Source organism: Oncorhynchus tshawytscha, linkage group LG06, assembly GCF_018296145.1.
Source record: "Oncorhynchus tshawytscha isolate Ot180627B linkage group LG06, Otsh_v2.0, whole genome shotgun sequence".
Classification (NCBI taxonomy): Eukaryota; Metazoa; Chordata; class Actinopteri; order Salmoniformes; family Salmonidae; genus Oncorhynchus; species Oncorhynchus tshawytscha.
This window is the reverse complement of record NC_056434.1, coordinates 58,151,867-58,172,970: the sequence shown is the minus strand read 5'-3', so window position 1 is coordinate 58,172,970 and position 21,104 is coordinate 58,151,867. Positions and strand designations below refer to the sequence as shown.

The 21,104-nt window shown below is 40.5% G+C and overlaps 1 protein-coding gene across 1 annotated transcript in view; it reads right to left on the bottom strand.

The window, feature by feature from the left end:
* LOC112252759 (stromal cell-derived factor 1) overlaps positions 1 to 7,152 on the bottom strand; it is a 30,638-nt gene extending 23,486 nt beyond the window's left edge. The window contains exons 1-2 of the mRNA XM_024424301.2: positions 6,997 to 7,152; positions 26 to 143 (exon numbers count right to left, since the gene is read on the bottom strand). Coding sequence (XP_024280069.1) covers positions 26 to 143; positions 6,997 to 7,063 — 185 coding nt within the window. The 5' untranslated portion in view covers positions 7,064 to 7,152. The remainder of the gene's footprint in view (positions 1 to 25; positions 144 to 6,996) is intronic.
* Positions 7,153 to 21,104: the final 13,952 nt, after the last annotated feature.

Genomic DNA, 21,104 nt, shown 5'->3' with positions numbered 1-21,104 from the left:
ATGTTTGTGTTGGCGAGGTACTCACATCACTTGGAAGGGGCAGTTGGGTGTGTGTAGGAACTTCAGTTCTCGGATGTTGCGCTGGGGGACGGTGTTAACTGTAGAACGACACCAGCACCTCTCCATCATACTGATAGGCTTAGCTGAAGAGGGGGTAGAACAGAGAACATGAATATAATATACAGTATCATTAAGAGACAAGTGGAGAACATGAAAACCCCACCTCATTTTGTCAGAAACCAGGAGAGAACATAAGGCCAAGTGAAAAATACTGTCAGAGAGGAGCAAGGCCCCCACTGTCAAGTAGAACAGGAACAACTTTGATATTATCCTACACTGTAAGACTTTTCGGTAATTTCAACAGTAAAACACTGTAGAATGCACTGTAAAATACCTTAAATGTGTTTTACAGAATTGATGCTATATAATGCACTGCATTTTACAGTGTTATACAATAAAACTAAAAGCAACGTACCGTATTATTTATTTATAGTAAATTGAATACAGTACCCTACAGTATTTATGGAGCTCCTAAAACCTTTTAACCACTACTGGCGGCACGATATTGTTGTTTCTGGCTCATTAACATATTTTGAGATGTGCCTTGTAAGAGGCTCAATTTGTTGCACCCGTGAGTGCTGTACCAATTTAACTGATAAGTGGTAGTGTCCCCACAATTACATGTGTACAGGGGACAGATTGGAGTCTCAAACCTTTAATGGTTGAGTATTTGCCATGTCTTCGGTCTGTTTTGGCTTGTGCTCACTGCAAGTTTGGAAGCCTTTTAAACTCAGCTACTGCTCTGGTTAATCGTTGGGCATCATTTGAGTTTGGGCATCATAATCGTTGGGCATCATTTGAGACAGTTCATTATCATCACATTATAATTTTTTTAACATTTTCAATTTGACTTTGTTTTCACCAATCTAACTGCATAATAACAATGGTAAGCGTTTATTAGAAAAGTACATCTCTATGTAGCCTAGGCCTGTTCACAATACAGGTGATTGTATAATAAATAGGAGTGTGTGCATGCATGAACTTATTGAGCTTATTTTGGCTGATTTCATGGGGCTACAGATGACAAACAATGTGTTTCCTTTCCATTTGGGACTTATTTTATTGTAATGATCAACAACATTTGCATAGAAGTAGAACATTTTATAAAAGTCACCCTGTAAATGTGTTTTTTTCCCCTTTCTTTTTTTGGGGGGGGGAATTCTACAAACCTGTTTTTGTTTTGTCATTATGGGCTATTGTGTGTATATTGATGCAGGGTGGAAAAACAATTTAATCCATTTTAGAAGAAGGCTGTAATGTAACAAAATGTGGAGAAAGTCAAGGGGTCTGAATAGTTTCCGAATGCACTTTATATATATATGGTCAGTGCCAGTGCCAAATGTACTGTGTGCAGGGATACTGGAGTAGTTGAGTTAGATATGTACATCCTCAATTAGTTGGGGCGTTAATTCTACAAGGTGTCGAAAGTGTTGAACAGGGATGCTGGCCCATGTTGACTCCAATGCATCCCACAGTTGTGTCAAGTTGGCTGGATGTCCTTTGGGTGGTGGACCATTCTTGATACACACAGGAAACTGTTGAGCGTGAAAAACCCAGCAGCGTTGCAGTTCTTGGCACATTCAAACTGGTACACCTGGCACCTACTACCATACCCCGTTCAAAGGCACTTAAATATTTTGTCTTGCCCATTTACACTCTGAATGGCACACATACACAATCCATGTCTCAATTGTCTCAAGGCTTAAACATCCTTCTTTAACCTGTCTCTACGCTGATTGAAGTGAATTTAACAGGTGACATCAATAAGGGATCATAGCTTTCACCTGGATTCACTTGGTCAGTCTATGTTTTGGAAAGAGAACGTGTTCCTAATGTTTAGTACATTCAGTGTATATATATTCTGGACTCTGACATTACTCGTTCTAAAATTTCTATATTTTTTTCATTCTTTTCTTTTTGGATTTGTGTGTATTGTTAGGTAGTGCTGCACTGTTGGACTGAGGAATTTGCAGACGTTTACCATCTCCACTCCTGTAGGCTGTCTCGCCATTGTTGGTAATCAGGCCTACCACTGTTGTGTCGTCTGCAAACTTGATGATTGAGTTGGAGACTCAAGCAGTCATGGGTGAAAAAGGGTGTACAAGAGGGGCCTGAGCACGTGTTGCGGATCAGCGTAGAGAAGGTGTTGTTGCGTACCTTCACCACCTGGGGTTGGCCCGTCTGGAAGTTCAGGACCCAGTTGCAAAGGGCGGGCTCAGACCCAGGGCCCCGATCTTAGTGATGAGCTTGAAAGGCACTATGGAGAAGGTTAAGCTGTAGTTAATGAACAGCATTCTTGCATAGGTATTCCTCTTGTCCAGATGGTATAGGGCAGTGTGCAATGTGATGGTGATTGCGTCATCCGTGGATCTGTTGAGGCGGTATGCAGATTGTAGTGGGTCTAGGGTATTGTGTAAGGTGGAGGTGATATGAGCCTTAACTAGCCTCTCAAAGCACCTCTTGATGACATGATTTTAGTTCAATTACCTTCGCTATCTTGGGTACAGGAACAATGGTGGACACCTTGAAGCAAGTTGGGACAGCAGACTGGGATAGGGAGAGATAGAATATGACCGCAAACACTCCAGCCAGCTGGTCTGCACATGATCTGAGGACATGGCCAGGGATGTCGTCTGGGCCGGCAGCCTTGCGAGGGTTAACACGCTTAAATATCTTACTCAGGTTGGCCATGGAGAACGAGAGCTTGCAGGCCTCGTGCTCGCAGGCGGTGGCCTGCTTCGGCGGCACTGTGTTTTCCTCAAAATGGGCGAAGAAGGTGTTTAGCTTGTCTGGGAGCAAGGCGTCAGTGTCCGCAACGTTTAGAATCTGTTATTGTCTGGAATCCCTGCCACATACTTCTCGTGTCTGAGCTTAAGAATTTTGACTCCACTGTCTCTCTACTGACGTTTTGACTGTTTGATTGCCTTACCGAGGGCATAGCTGGACTGTTTGTACTCATCCATATGTTCCCAGTCAACTTTTTGTGAGAATGTTGCTATCTATCCATGGTTTTCTGTTAGGATAAGTTACAATCATCACAGTGGGAACAACATCATCTATGCACTTTCTAAATGAACTCTGTCACCGAGTCAGTGTATACGTACATTTTATTCTCAGATATGCGGTTTCCAGGTTGCATAAAGGTCAGTGTAGTTCCTTGAGAGATGTCATGGTGTCAGCATGAAACATACACCTCCACATTTTAAGGCAATCTCATTTCTGGTCGAAATGCTGGTGACTGATTGACTGATCTAATATCCCAAAGTTATAACAAAAAAATTTGAATAATATTCGCTAGGGATATTAAATCCAACGTGGATCCAGGCACAACTGTCTTCACCGGCATAACGAATGAGACGCCAAAATATCCAAACACCTTTTTGTCCAGCACTTGGACTGTAAATGCATCGCATGCGATATCACAACAGCTGTTGGTCACTTGACTGACATACAGCCTTCCTGGATCAGATAACGATGTGTGAAAATATCACGGCGTAACTAATCACCTGGACACCAAATGCGCATCCAACAAGTATTACACTAATTATTGAAGAACCACGTTAAGAACAGTTTTTATTTAGGTTTTAAGCATCAAGGTAAAGTGACTCTTTTGCTTTTAAGCATTCCATTTTTAAATAATTTGGAAATTTATTAGGGTTGTTTCCCCCCCCATAACATAAGGAGACATGAAATGTTACCTCCGACAGCTAGATCTAGGATTCTTACAGGGTTTGAGTTATTGTAAAATATAACCATTAATGCTTAATATATGATATATCGACAACTGACACTTTTTATGCCACACGATTGTAAACAAATCCGTCAAGACACCAACCATAATAAAGGGTTAAACACAGGTTTTTAAATCAACTTGTTAATTTTTATGACTATAGCTTATATCTTAATGTAATTACATGAAAAAAATTGGCAGATTATTGGTGGTCCAGTGTAGGAAATCCTCAATGGAAACCATGTTTATAAATAGACCCGCATGCACGCACTGCTGGAGTTGTCGTGCCCTTGTGGTGTTGCTTTACGCACAACGAGTAGACTATAAATGCTTTATAAATGCCAAGGCTACTTGTTATTGCTGCTCATGGGGAATATGGCACTAAAGATAAATTCAAAAGGGCCATTCATTTGAACAGTTTATTTGAAAATAAAATTATTTTCATATGCTATTTGAAAGTGAATGTGGAACTAGCCAATGAATCATCCAAATAAAGCATGTTTAACCGTAAGCACTCTTTCAATGATTTTAAACTAGATGTAATAAATAACATAAAATAGTTGACATTCTATTATTAATTGCACCACGTGATCAGGAAAAAAATAATTGTGCTAGGGCCACTACAAATCAAATACATGCTAGGGTGTCTAATAAAAATGCATATTTTGACCAATTGGTAAATCATGTTAATTTTGTAGATAAAAGTGATTTGACTTTTTGCAATTGCATTTATTATTGGCGCACGAGCGTGTTTGTCTGTGTGCGCCATCGCGCGCATGTTCATTTTGTCCACTCACATCAGACAGATCAGGACACGCAGGTTGAAATATCAAAACAAACTCTAAACCAACTATATTAATTCGGGGACAGGGCAAAAAGCATAAAACATGTATGGCAATTTAGCTAGCTAACTTGTTGTTGCTAGCTAATTTCTCCTGGGATATAAACATTGGGTTGTTATTTTACCTGAAATGCACAAGGTCCTCTACTCCGACAATTAATCCACAGATAAATGGGTGAACCGAGTTTGTTTCTAGTAATCTTTCCTCCTTCAGACTTCTTCTTCTCCTTTGGACTTTATATGGTGGTTGGCAACCAACTTTAAAAGGTGCATTACCACAACCGACTGGAGTGTGGACCTCAGTTCATCTTTCAATTACCTATGTGGGTATATGCTCCTAAAAACCAATGAGGAGATGGCACATGGGTATATGCTCCTAAAAACCAATGAGGAGATGGGAGAGGCAGGACTTGAGGCACATCGAGCATCACAAATAGTTATATTTTAGAGCATGGCCACGCTGACGTGCAGGAGCAGTGTGGGTGCAATGACTGAATAACATGTATGTACATTTATTTTTGCAATGCTCACGCTGGTCAGCATGTAATTTGTGGTAACAACAAGAGGCAACATGAGGCAAATGTATTCAATCATTTGAAGAAGAATAACCATCCCCTACATTAAGAAGATTGCATGGTATAAAAAAAAAACGCCAGACAGCAGCAAAGTCCCTCTGCCACGACCAACCACCTGCCTTAAACAAGCATTGATTGCAAATGCGTTTTCAAGTGTAAGGTAGGGAGAAACATCCGATAGACATTTAGAAATCACAGAGGTTAATACCTATCACATAGCCAAAGACATGGTCCTTATTACACAGTCTGCAAAGAGGGCGTCAAAAGAATGATAAACAAGCTGGACAGGAGATACAAGATTCCATCTTGGACATATTTCTCCCAAGTAGCTATCCCAACAATGTACAATAAAATGAAGGGTGAAGTTGAAATATGTCCCGTTAAATAACTGGACCAGATTCCAATGTTTTGGACAGAGGCTGCATCTTGAAATTGGTAGGCTCCGTGTTAAATGTTTGTAAGGCACTTTGACTTAAAATGTCAATTATAATGATTGAAATTACATAATTACACAATCATAAGCTTCCTATTGCATCTGCAGCCTATGGCTGCCTGAATAAATAATTCACTTAGGTTATTTAAGATCTCATAATGGTAAAATAGGAAATAGGAACTCATAATGTTATTCATTCATTAATGAACAACTGCTGCGCTTATAGCACTCTATATTTTGATGATCAAGTTAAAAATGTATGTTTGTTAGTATGTAAGTATAATAATTCTATATATTATCATATGTAGCCTATAACAATGTTAGAAATTATTTGTTTAATTTGGTTGTGTATAGCACAGTTAGCACAGCATGTATTCATTCATATGATCTAATTTTAGAAGTGATGTTCTCTACCCTGACACTTGTCTGAAGGAATTACAACATTTTCACACAAGTTTTTGAAAATCCCAATTCATAATCGCAATTGCGATATCTGGCCAAAAAAAAATCGTAATTACATATTTTGTCCAATCGTGGAGCCCTAGCTGGAGGCTGTGCGAGAATAAAGGCTACTTGGCAGGCTTACTTTCCTGTTAAATTTGTCCTTTTTTTCTAGAATCCGCAGGACATAAAACAATATAGAGGCAAGATAGATATCGATTTTGAGACATGACATGTAGTATTTTCATATTTTAGTATATACATTTCATATTAATGCGAAATTCCTGTTCTTTTTTGAAGATCTCCCACAAAAACAAGCATATCTCTGTGAAATGTCAACGGAGCATTGAGCGTACAGCAAGCTTTTTATTTTCAAAGACTTCAAATACATTTAGTTCAGCTCATGTCATGCTAATTTAGATTTTTTTGCGACACGTGAAACTTTGAAGACAACCACCACAACACGTAAGAAGTTGCTGTAATAAAGTTGCACGGTTGTAATATGTTACGAAATCCGACTTTTTGGGATACACTGTTAATGCAATGTTAGAGAAAGACCACACTGAACTATTCAGAACACGAATAACCATATTTGTATATGTAAAATGTATTTTATAACATAAGGAACATTTCATTACCAAAGCGCGTTTGTGAACACCCCCATAACATGCATTATCGAATTCGATGTAGCTCAAGCATGGTGTAAAACTAGGCAGACCGATTGAACAACGTATTATTATTATTATTATGAGTGACAAATTTAGCAGAAATCAGCAGCTGCACGTCTCACTAAAACAGCCGCAGAACATGGACACACACAGAACCGCCCTGCGGGGCTATAGAAAACCTCCACACAATGCTTTATTTGAATAACGAATAACAGATATCATAGCTAAACTCATCCAAAGTAGCCTACCTTGTGCGAAAGGAACGTATGTCGCCACAGCAAGCACAGACATAACCGCCAAGAGTTTCAAATCCATGATTTACGATAACGATACCGGTAATCCGTTCAGTGTAGAGTCCAGAGCACACTGTGACAGTGGGCGAGTGTGTCGGATTGTTGCATTTATGTATGGTGCAATGGGGACAACGGGAAAGTGGGAGTGTCTGACGATGAACAAATTAAGTGGAAATGAATGTGGATTTGATATATGACCCCCTGAAAACCGAGTTTCCTCTAGATCTCTGGATCTAAATCAAAGTGGTACGGAAATCTGGGCAAACTTCCTCTGCCTTAACCTCAGGCTGGTGGCATGATGGCAAATTCTGTATCTTTGACTTTGGGAACTGGAATTGATAGTGTTTAGTGGGACAGTGCATTTGTTAAGCCTAGTGGGATACGGAGAATAAAAAAAGTGACTCAAAAATTAGCTATGCATTCTGCTCTGACTTTTATATGGTTGCTGCGTTCAGAGCAATGGCAGGATTAATTTGTACACGTTTATATTTGGTCACGGTGTGTTAACTTCTCCCAGAGGCCTGCATCACCCCAATTTAACTAACATACAAAACATGGAGATGGAAAACACACCAAGCCCCAGACTTATATTACAACACGTGTGCCAGTGAATAGACAGAGAATATATAGTAACCACAGAAAGAACACATGATCATGTTAGAAAGGAAATATCTGGGCTATTCTCAGTTTAAGTGAATCCCTAAACAATTGTCTTTACCTCAGCCTGGAACTACTTCCAGTTAGGATTGAGGTGAGAATGTGTGTGTTTCTTGTGTTGTGTTTGGAGGTGTTTTATTAGTGAGTTTAACAGGATGCAGATGTGAAGTCCACTTCCAGACATTTGGCTTTAGCCCACCAGAGCAAGTGTGTGTGTGTGTGTGTGTGTGTGTGTGTATCTTTGTGTGTGTGTGTGTGTGTGTGTGTGTGTGTGTGTGTGTGTGTGTGTGTGTGTGTGTGTGTGTGTGTGTGTGTGTGTGTGTGTGTGTGTGTGTGTGTGTGTGCGCGCGCGCGCGCGTGCACATGTATTTGTGTGTTTGAGTTCCCTTAACCCCAGAACTCTCAGTGGTACCATGGAGACAACAGTATGTACAGTGTGTGAGTGTGGAGGGTCAGAAAGGAAACACTATGTTTTAGTTTAACCATTTATTAGAAAAATATTACAATACATGCAATACATTAGTCTTGGCATTAGGCTCTGCTCTTTCGTGCATCATAACTCCAGGCAGTGAGCAAGGTACGCTGTACAAATCCCCCTGACCAAAACTAAAGCAGAGACCAAACAGGTGAAGGCTGGGGTGGGTGGTGGGAAGCAGAAAACAGACATGCATGATGAGTAGCGCATGTCACAGCAATATCATGTCACCAGGAACACCAGCGCATAGCTTGCGCACGGTAGCCATTAGGGAATGTGTGTGCAGAACCTGATTGACTAAATAGTCTGCAATAGTGATGAATGATGATGGTGATGAAGAGTGATGATGAGTGGTAGAGTGATTAATCTAATTGCTCCAAAATCAGCTGATGCCAATACTCGGGTTTCCTGTCTGAATCGGCACTAGATTTTTTGGGGCTGTGAAATTGAACCAGGGAGGCCATGGAGTGCTGTGTACACTGAGATCTGAATACAGAGAGAGCAATATCACGCATTCTCATGTTGACTTATCTCACACAGATGGACACTGAGCGAGAGAGAGGGGGAGAGAGTATGTCTTTTTAATGTGCGTTTGTCTGTGAGTGGAGACGGAAAGGCGGAAAGGCGAGAGCTGAGCAAGAGGGACTGTGATATGTGTGAAAGCCAGTGGGTGCAGTGCGTGTGCGGTGTAAAGTGTGAAGATGCTGTGTGTGCAGTTAGTGTGATGTGTGTGTGATGTCTTTGTGGTTTGACCACTTTTTAGTTTTTATGTCTGACCACTGATGAAACAGTCATTGGAGGAGCAATTGATGGCTTCTAACTAGACCTGAACACTTCTGTGATGTCAGATAGGGGCTTGCCATTATCTGTCCTGAGTCCATGGGCTGTTGTTGTGTCTCTTTGGAGTGACAGTGTTTATCATATAATGACTAGTGTCTGTTAGTGACCTAACGTCTCTCTCTAAATACATTAACGTGTATTGTCATTCTAAGCAAATTCGTAAATTTAAGCACACACACTGGAGGTCGACCGAATAATCGGAATGGCTGATTAATTAGGGCCATTTAAAGTTTTCATAACAATCAGAAATCTGTATTTTTGGGCGCCGATTTGCCGATAAATTATTATTTTGTATACCTTTATTTAACTAGGCAATTCTACCTTTATTTAACTAGGCAATTCTACCTTTATTTAACTAGGCAATTCTACCTTTATTTAACTAGGCAAGTCAGTTAAGAACACTGTTACTCACACCTCTATGAAGAAGGAACACAACACCCTGCTACAACTAAACTCTCCGTGAAGTGAAAAAGGTATGGACTGTAGGTGCAAGTAAGAATGACAACAGGCAGAATGTGGCACCGTTTACAAGGACTTTATTCCTTTACACGGTAATATGGGGAAAAGGGGCTGGACGGAACCAAAGCAAAGAAAGTAAATCTCAAAGCCCCCCCCCTCCCCTCCTATCTTACCTGCCTACCGACTACTTACCTAATTTAGCACCACCTGGTGCCCTAACCAAAATACAGGGGGTGGTCCGCCCAGGTCTTACCTATTGTGCATAGACAATGAATATACTACGGGTATATGTATGCCCGCGGGCCTCTTGCCTAAGCACTCCCTAGGTGCCTTCCCCTTCCCCCCTGGGAACAAATGAAACAGAATATTAAACAATTTCAAACAAACAAACTAAGAAACAAAGGACATCAAATAAGCTCTATCTGAGCAACAAACTCACAGAACATACCACTTCCCAGCAATGAACTCCCAGCAAAATCAACCTCTAGCAAAATCTCTCTGCAATGACCTCCCAGCAAATCAACCTCTAGCAAAAACTCTCTAGCAAAAACTCTAGCAAAAACTCTCTAGCAAAAACTCTCTAGCAAAAACTCTCTAGCAAAAACTCTCTAGCAAAAACTCTCTAGCAAAAACTCTCTATCACAAAATCTCTCTATCACAAACAATCTCTCTATCACAAACAATCTCTCTATCACAAACAATCTCTCTATCACAAACAATCTCTCTATCACAAACAATCTCTCTATCACAAACAATCTCTCTATCACAAACAATCTCTCTATCACAAACAATCTCTCTGCAATGACCTCCCAGAAAATCTCTCCCTCCTGAACAGAACACTGGCTTTTATATAGCTTCTGAAGGAATGGGTAATTGGAGACAGCTGTGTCTTGACGAGGGGGCGGGGTCGGCACTCCAATTAGCCCTGGAGTCGGCCAATCAGCTGCTTGAGGGATTTCAGGAAGCCATTTCCTGAAATAAACACATGCAAATACACAAACTACAACACATAATCTGGGGAACGTAACAAACACATTCTTATTTTCAATGACGGCCTAGGAACGGTGGGTTAACTGTCTCGTTCAGGGGCAGAACGACAGATTTTCACCTTGTCAGCTCGGGGATCCAATCTTGCAACCTTACAGTTAACTAGTCCAACGCAATAATGACCTGCCTCTCTCTCGTTGCACTCCACAAGGAGACTGCCTGTTACGCAAATGCAGTAAGCCAAGGTAAGTTGCTAGCTAGCATTAAACTTATCTTTTAAAAAACAATCAATCATAATCACTAGTTTCCTACACATGGTTGATGATATTACTAGATATTATCTAGCGTGTCCTGCGTTGCATATAATCTGACTAAGCATACAAGCATACAAATATCTAAATATCTGACTGAGCGGTGGTAGGCAGAAGCAGGCGTGTAAACATTCATTCAAACAGCACTTTTGTGCGTTTTGCCAGCAGCTCTTTGTTGTGCGTCAAGCATTGCGCTATTTATGACTTATCAACTCCTGAGATGAGGCTGGTGTAACCGAGGTGAAATGGCTAGCTAGTTAGAGCGCGCTAATAGTGTTTCAAACGTCACTCGCTCTGAGCCTTCTAGTAATTGTTCCCCTTGCTCTGCATGGGTAACGCTGATTCGATGGTGGCTGTTGTCGTTGTGTTGCTGGTTCGAGCCCAGGGAGGAGCGAGGAGAGGGACGGAAGCTATACTGTTACACTGTCAATACTAAAGTGCCTATAAGAACATCCAATAGTCAAAGGTTAATGAAATACAAATGGTATAGAGGCAAATAGTCCTATAATTCCTATAATAACTATAACCTAAAACTTCTTACCTGGGAATATTGAACACTCATGTTAAAAGGAACCACCAGCTTTCATATGTTCTCATGTTCTGAGCAAGGAACTGAAACATCAGCTTTCTTACATAGCACATATTGCACTTTTACTTTCTTCTCCAACACTTTGTTTTTGCATTATTTAAACCAAATTGAACATGTTTCATTATTTACTTGAGGCTAAATTGATTTTATTGATGTATTATATTAAGTTAAAATAAGTGTTCATTCAGTATTGTTGTAATTGTCATTATTACAAATAAATAAATAATAAAATCGTCTGATTAATCGGTATCGGCTTTTTTGGTCCCCCAATAATCATTATCGGTATCGGCGTTGAACAATCATAATCGGTCGACCTCTAACACACACACACTAAGCTAAGCTAAGCTAACACATTCCACTCAACCCAATGCAGCTGGTTCTGAACTCTAAAACCTTGACATGTTCATTAAATTATGAGGAGGAAATATGAAAACATTTCCCAATGGCACATCTAAATCTTTCAACATCTTCCAAGCAATTAGAATTTATTGTAATCCTAAAGGTGAATGGACTTCTGTTTAAATGTATTTGGTATTTGGTATAAGTTACATTATCAACTTTGGCACTGTCTCCTAACTCAACTGTTACAGAGCATTCTTTCTGTGCTGTAACTAGAGGTATAATTACTTCTCAAAACAAAACATTCAGTAGGGTGTCTAATACAAAATGCATATTTTGACCAGTGGGTGTTGATACTCCTCTACGAAAACAAATGGTCCAAACCTCATGTCTCTATCATAATCTGTTCAAAAGTTATTGAAGTTTTTACACTTGTAGTGTGGCCAACATTAGGATGACTAAAACAGAGAAAGGGACAGATTTTTTTCTTCTTCAAAAATCAGGAAAATAGCATTACGTCAGCTTGGCTTGATTCTGTGAGAGAATAAAGGCTAACTGACATGCTCACCGTTGAACTCATCTTTCACCATGTCTGGTAGAATTACCAAGTTTTGAAAATCGCAATTCCTAATCGCAATTGCAATATCTGGACAAACATTCGCAATTAGATATTTTGTCCAAATATCTGGAGGACGTAAGACAATATTGAGGTAAGATAGATATCGATTTTGAGATGTAGTATTTCCATATTTTAGTATACGCTATTCATAGTAATACGAAAGTCCTGTCCTTTTTCGAAGATTTTTCCACAAATACAAGTGTATCTATGTGAAATGTCAACAGAGCACTGTGCATACCGCAATATTTTTATTTTCAAAGTATTTTAAATTTAACTCAGCTCATGTCATTTTAGTTTTGGTTTTTGCGACCCGCGGAAACAACTTTGCAGAAGGCCGCTACAACATGTAAAATCCTCAAAAGTCGTGCGAGAAAGCAGCACCGCTCTGTTAACTAAACTCTGTAATTATTATTGGATGTATTAGATTACGAAATTCAGAATTTTTTTATATAATGTTTATGATATGTTACCGATTCAGAACTTGAAGAATCATATTTGTCTTGGTAAAATGTATTTTATAGCATAAGAAAGTGAAATGTCATCGCCTCTCTGGGCAGAGTGGGTGGATACCCGACCCGATGCCAGGAAATCATGCTGGCATTGTCTAATGTGACACAAGTGTCACACACACACCCTGATGTGAGACTAGTGCCCTAAGGTTCTGTGAGAATGTTGATAGAGGTTTACAAATGATGCGTTCACACAGGTTGGCACAAGATGTGTACATCAGTCAGTGCCGTGTCTCTGGTAGTTAGCCAGGTTCACCAGAAGCTTACATAAAACAAGCTTTTCGGAACAGTAGAGAGAGATGAACAGATGACGGGAGAAGAGGAAAAGGAGAGAGTGATGAAAGATGGAACAAGAGCTCATCATTAAACTTGTAAACTCATGGACAGGATATATTTGTACGTATTTGTATTACTAGCGAGGACAGATGTTTCAATGAGGTGTGTGTGTGCGTGTGTTTGTGTGGGTATGCGTGTGCGTATCTGCACGTGTTTGCCACACTGTGCTTAACTCTGAGCAGATGAGTAACGCTACAGGTCTGTGTTTTATCTGCACCACGTGTCACTGTCTAGAGATCAGGGTGTGTGTTTGATGGGGTGTCAGTGTGTCTTGCGGTCGGTATGTGTGTTCTGTGGTATTTCTCACTCCAGGGGTCCAACTCTTCCTCTTAGTGTGAGTCGTTATTTACGGTGCTTTCAAATTACATGACAGACACATCTCCTTTGAGTGTGTGTGTGTGTGTGTGTGTGGATTGTTTAACTATACTTGTGTGGACCAGAACAAAATTTTGACCAACTGGGGACATTTTGTTAGTTCCCATGTAAAAGTTTTGCTTCCATCCCTCTTCTCGCCCCTACCTGGGCTCGAACCAGGGACCCTCTACACACATCGACAACAGTCACCCTCGAAGCACCGTTACCCATCACTCCACAAAAGCCACAGCTCTTGCAGAGCAAGGGGAACAACTACTTCAAGGTCTCGGAGCGAGTGACGTCACCAATTGAAACGTTATTAGCGCTTAACCCGCTAACTAACAAGCCATTTGACACCGGTTACACCCACAATTTCAAATGCTATTTCTAGGGGGTTTAGGGTTAAGATCAGAATTAGGGTTAGGAGCTAGGCTTAGGTTTAGGGTTATGGTTGAAGTTAGGTTTTGGGGTTAAGGTTAGGGTTAGAGTTAGGATTAGGGAAAATAGGATTTTGAATGGGACTGAATTATGTGTCCCCACAAGTTTATGTATACAAGAGTGTGTGTTGTGTGTGTGTGTGTGTGTGTGTGTGTGTGTGTGTGTGTGTGTGTGTGTGTGTGTGTGTGTGTGTGTGTGTGTGTGTGTGTGTGTGTGTGTGTGTGTGTGTGTGTGTGTGTGTGTGTGTGTGTGCATCAGATGGAAGTAAATCTCTGTATGTTTGACAGCGGGGCAGAGGTACAGCATCTGTCATGTCTTTGAAGAAAACTGTAACAAATGACTTAGCAGACACACACACACAGATTTACTGCCCTCTTGTAGCTTAAACACTGCCAACCAATCGTTAATCGACAGACAAATGACACACACACACACACAGACACCCCCCCACACACACACACACATCAAACAGACATGTGGATTCCTTGTATTTCATCTCAGAAATGACTACTTCGCCTAAATATTTGAAACATCCATTGAGGTCAATCTTACCACACGCACTTCATATCACATCAAAACGTTCTGTATTTCCTGACAAATAAAGAGAGAATGTCTCATGCTTAACCATTTCAAACCATTCCTTATCATACCTGTCTGTATTTTCTTAATTAAAGTGCCCATGTGATTCAGATGACTGATTTATGGATGACTGCACATAATGTAGCAGGGAGGCCAGTTTCCATAGAGCAGCCCTGTGTTAGGGAGCACTCAGGCAACTGGCCCAGTGGGGGCTCTTACAGGGCTCCATAGTGGCTCTGCTGTGTCTTTGTCTCTCTTCCTCTCTGCATCCTCTGGAAAGTAATGCGACCTAACCTTACAGAACAATACACAAACACACGCACCACCATATGGACCACCACTACAGTGGTCAAAGGCATTGTTTAGGCTCAGTAAGTGTTGCAGCGGTATGACAGGACCCTCGTGTTCTGGTGTTTACTGTGGCACGGGAACACAACCTTGTGTTTATCAGCTGTTGCTCTGATGTGACTGTAGTAGACACCGAAAGTGAATCTTTCATGACGCGTTAGTTAAACTGGTATTACCGTGTTTTCTCAATTCCTGTTGAAAGAAAGTTCATATCTAAACAATGATGCAAATGTTGAAATGTGTGTCCTTTCATTTTCCGATGTTTCACAGCTACTCTGCCTTTTGGCTAATTGTTACTCAGTCTGTGTGGGTTGTTTGCCTGTCGCTTGTTGTTTTGTTGAAATCTATCTGGTAAAGAATGATTTATATGTGCAGTAAAGGAGTCTGGCAGAGAGCGACAGTAGTGTTCTTCTCAGGAAGACCATCGTGTGTGAGAGTTTTCTTTTTCATGATTATATGCATCTGGAAGAATGGAGAGTTTTTTGGTGAACTTCCAATATATTTGTAATAACAGACGTAGGGACATTACAAACACACACACACTTGCATGCATCCACACACACACACACACACACACACACAAACACACATTCTCCCACTCAAGCATGAATAAACAAACTGCTAAGACAGAAGTTTATTTTGTCACTGAAACTTAAAACCTCGACACAAACAATAGAAAACAATCGCTCTCTCGCTCTCCCAATCTTAATCAGATTAGCCCTAAGCAGACAGAAAGTGAGTGGAGGTAGATTCCCTCCTCATGACTCCTAGCTGGTCTGAGATCCGCAGTAACCAGCTCCCTCCTCCGGCTTATTGGGAGGTTTAATCTGATTGACATGTTCATGATTTGGGATTTGATCAGAGACCTCAGAAAGACAAACTAGCTGTGCGGACTATATTGCTGAGTCTGACACATTATTTTTAAGAATCTATTCATAAGATGGCGTGTAATAGTGTATAATAAGGCCAGCCGACGACTGGTGTATTGTGTAACCAAATCTGTTGTATATTTTTTCCAACTTCTACATGATTTGTAATATTCAGATATGCCAGATATTCTTGGTTTTTCTCCACAATGTAGAAATGGGGGAGTAACCTACTGTAACCAAACTCTCCACTGTATTATCCTCTATTTGCTATATCGCGTTGCATTGCCTATGAGTGTACTATATTATATTGGACAGTTATTTTATTTTTATTGAGGTTTACATCCCTATTGCCCATCTTTGTCCCCTATCTGACGCTCAGTTCTTCCCTACAGCCACAACAACATCACAGCTGCCTTTGCTTTACTGCGTGAACAGGGTTCAAGTCACCATTAAACACTTAAAGAGCCTTTAAACTGAACCACATAAACCCAGAATGACAGGTGCTTCATACTCAGGACAGCAGCTGTCAGTCTTTCCCACAGCTGTTAGGACTGGGGTTGAGGATGCATGTTGTTATTTGTAGTGTGATTGACTTTGTATCAAACCTGAATCGTTGGCACGATTTGAAACGATGTTAAGCCATTGAGCTAAAACCTTGGCATGGAAGCTAACACAAGTCTTGAGGTCTCAGGCAAGGTTAGTTCAACACATGGATTAGTTTTCTTTTTACACTGATCGGCACTTTTTATTTACATAATGTTTCCGCCATCATTTCCTATGACGGAAAACAGCTTCTGGACATCAGAACAGCTATCACTAACCTCGATTTGGATGAACATGTCTACTTCAAAGAGTTGGGAGCTCTGGATGTTATCCTTACTCTGGACCCGGCCCGAATCCCCGCGACTCAAAAGAGGAAGCGGCGGCGAAAGAGGCAGACGAGCCGGCATCCTGACGACACTACGTCGGCAAGCAAATAGACCGCCTTTGCCCTCTGTTTTATTGATGAATGTGCAATCACTGGATAACCAACTGGATTGAGCTCTGTTTGAGACTCTCCTATCGTCTAGGAGCAACAACGGCTCAGCCACGAAGTGTTTAGGCCACACAAGCTCACAGAAAGGGGCCGCAGAGTGCAGAAGCATGTCGCGCGTAAAAATCGCCTGTCCTCGGTTCCAACGCCCAATTTTTCAGTTTTAGATTTGTTAAAAAAGTTTGAAATATCCAATAAATGTCGTTCCACTTCATGATTGTGTCCCACTTGTTGTTGATTCTTCACAAAAAAATACAGTTTTATATCTTTATGTTTGAAGCCTGAAATGTGGCAAAAGGTCGCAAAGTTCAAGGGGGCCGAATACTTTCGCAAGGCACTGTATTTTGATGTGGGGCGCTGTCCTCAGATAATCACATGGTATGCTCTCGCCGTAAAGCCTTTTTGAAATCTGACAACGCAGTTGGATTAACAAGAAGTTAAGCTTTTAAATGATGTTAGACACTTGTATTTTCATGAATGTTTGATATTACGATTTTTGTATTTTGAATTTCGTACTCTGCAATTTCACCGGATGTTGTCATAGTGGAATGCTAGCGGGACATCGAGCCTCAAGATTAAAAAGTAGATGGGACCTGGCTGCATAGGGTCAGGCGGATAGTGCACCTGCAAATAACAAAATAACATTAAGTTAAATTACAATTTTTTGTCTCACCCCTGTCAATCTGTCTTTACACCACTCAGTGATGTATTTGCCTGCCTCCCATATATACTACCGTTCAAAAGTTTGGGGTCACATAGAAATGTCCTTCTTTTTGAAAGAAAATACACTTTTTTTGTCCAATAAAATAACATGAAATTTATCAGAAATACACTGTAGACATTGTCGATGTTGTAAATTACTATTGTAGCTGGAAACGGCAGATTTTTTATGGAATATCTACTTAGGCAGAGGCCCATTATCAGCAACCATCACTCCTTTGTTCCAATGTCACGTTGAGTTAGCTAATCCAAGTTTATCACCTGCCAGCACAGGTCTGTCCTGTGCTTAGTGCTTGAGATGTGGGGCAGCAATTTTCTCCACAGATTCCTGAAGGAAGACCACCTGACTACACGTACCTCTGGAAAATACAGAAATAATGTGAGATCACTAAAAGTAATGCCAATCATGTTGGAGGTCAATTACATCATCAAAATGTGTTTATTCTTTACATATCAAGTGTTGTCAACGATTCGCCACACTGCTGCTTTTGTCACATGGGATGGTAGCAGCTTTCCACCAAAGTGTTTGTGTCCTGGGTGGCGTCCTGGTATACTATTGCATTATCCTCTGCGTGGTTGTTGATGAAGTTCACCACTTGCTGCAAATCCCTATGCTTCAGGTGTAAACTGTGCTTGCTTTGGCCAGCTCTCTTTTTGATGGGATACATTAGACCATTCTCCTTGTATGACTGGTGAAGGAGAGTCAGGCGTGTTCTACTGATGCTGAAAGACAAATTCCAGATACTAACATTACGCACACCTCTGACGAATAAAACAAGAAACCTGTTCAATCAACATGCACTGCAAAATCATTCTGGCTATGGATACAGAGCACATCAACACATTAACATCAACACGCCATAGGAAATATCCATTGGACTTGGGGCTCTGCTGGGAGTTTACCTCATGTTTAAATGTTTTCTTTCTGCTTTGCCACTAAAATCATAATAAACACTGAGATAAACATTTAAAAATTGTGTTATTGTTATTTTTATACGTAATTATTATTATTAATATCATAATAATAACAATAACAGGAGAGGGGGGGGTGGCTCAACAACAACCCCCCAAAATGAACCCCTTTTAAAGGGTTCTTCAAAGAACTTATAGGGGTTCCTCCAAAGTTTACATTTGAAGAACCCCTAACAGATACTCCATTATTTTTAGAGTGTGCAATATGTCAAAGAGAGAATACCTTGTCCCCTTACACTCATTGGAATTGGCTTAAATTATTAGGGCTAAATTGAAATGTTTCTTACAGAAGATATATGGAAAGCACATGTATAACCATGGTAGCAGTTTAAATTGAATAGTTTAAAGATTATTAGACCAAAGGTGAGGAAACAACATTTCACCTGACAAGACCGAATCCAAACATTACACTGTTGATTTTATGTGTATTTTACATTTCCTGTATTTTTTTAACAAAATCTGAAGATACTCTAGGTACATTCAGTAACATGAAACAAATATTCTTGGAATATTTGGGGTAGGTGCAACATAAGACCAAAAAATGACAAGAGTTTGAGTGAGAGGTCTAACTGGTGTTTCAAAGTGGCCACACCTCTCAAAAGTGTGCACATCTCCTAAGTCATTTAAATTCACTTTCTAAAAAAAACAGTCTTCAACAGTAAGGTCCTTTTTTGAATTCTCCTAGCTCTGCCATTGAGGAACTAGAACACTTGTAGTTTTGTTTGGAACACAGCCTTGCATCCCACCTTTACACAGTTACTGTTGTTTTTACTGTTGATTTTTTTTCTTTTCACAATACAACAAACAGGCTCATTCTGTTCAGAACAACCCAGGGCATAACACCATGTCATGTTGTAACTGTACATCAAACATAGTGACGATAAACATTGACACTATATTCCATGAGTTTTATGACATGGAAATGTGAAGTGCACATTTGGACTCATAGGTATTTGGCTTGCTTGTATGACATTAAAATGCTATGAGTCCTCCTAATTGGTTCAGAAGTTGCCCAATTAGCGGGCGGGATGGAAGAAACTTCTTGGTGCCTGCGGTTCTCAAGTTCAAAACCACTATCAGTCAAAACCCATACAGAGCTGTGAAGCAGAGACCCTGAGCTCTGACATCATGTATAGCATGTTACTGTACAGCCACTGTGTTCCAATTTAGGCTCTTATCAGTCCAAATCTGCCATTTTCAACCCGTGTATACAGTGTAAAGCGCTACAAGAGGCCAAGACAAAGTATCTAGTCTTATTTCATATGAACTATTAACAGATGTAGTTACTGTCTGATTCGCTTAGTGAGACTGATTTGAAGTACTGCCGTTTCTCTGTTGGATGACTGAAGGGGATTTTTCACAGAGCAGTAACAGAGAGAAACAACAGAGGGTCATTTATTATAGTGGGAACTTTAGGATATTTCATGGTAGAAGGAAAGTCTCGCAGGGGAACATACATGCCCAGCACAAACTGAGGGTCATTTATAAAAGAGGGAAAAGCCTCACATGTTGATCAGAAAGCCTCAGCGTGTGTCTGAGCGACCACAGCGAGCAGACTGAATTAAGGACGCAGAGATGACTCCGTTGGGTGCTCCGACTATGCTGCAGTTGCTCTAAATGAGCCATGTGATTCATACACCCTCCTATGGCCTCCTATGGCTCGCCCATCCATCGTTTGTGTTTACCCGATATGTCTATTCTGCTTGGATCACTGACTGTGTGTGATGAAGGAGAGGGTAGGAGAGAGAAGAGTGGATAGGAGAGTGAAGAGAGGAGAAGGCGAGTAACAGAGGAAAGGGAAAGTGAGATTGAGCTAGAGTAGAGCTATGCGTGTCCAGCTGAAAATTGTGTTTCCAGAGCTGGCTTTGATTAGTGACACGCTCTGTTACTTGTTCAACACACACACACACACGCACGCCCAACCCCCAACCCTCTGCTCTGGGTGGGTAGAGTGTTGACCCTACCCTCAGCCACCCATTTCTGTTCCTCTCAGAGTCTCAGAGGATAATATTTGTCATATCCTGGCTGGTGATAACCTCACTTACATTAAACATTTCTAGATTCCCTCCAATACAATCTCACCATGATGTAGAGGGCTGCTGCACAGGAGGCACACATACTCCTTGAAGAAGCCACATCAGGCACAGGAAAGCGGTCATAAATAAGTGGACCTTTTGTCACGAACACAAACACACACACACACAAACACACACTATACACTGTAAAAAAATATTTGTTGAGTCAACTTAAAAAAGTTTATAACCTTGCTGCCTTAAAATTTGAAGTCAAGTCCAATACGGATTTTGTGTTGCGTTAGCTTAATCTAAAGTTACTTAAACCTAGTAAAGTAAGTAGAACTGACTAATTTGGATTTAACTTGTTGAGTGAACTTGATACTTTTAGTCAACTCAATGTGCTTCAGCTGATTTTGTTAGTTGTGTTAACAAAGCTACTTAAAATGTATTTAAGTATTTAATACTCAGAAAAAACTAAACTACTGTAACCTTGCTGCCTTAAAATGTTAAGTTGTGTCAACTTCCTATACAGTTCTGAACAGTGTCTGAACAGTCTTTCAAATATCCTTGAATGGACAGAACAACAAATACTTCAAAACCAATATAATTTAAAT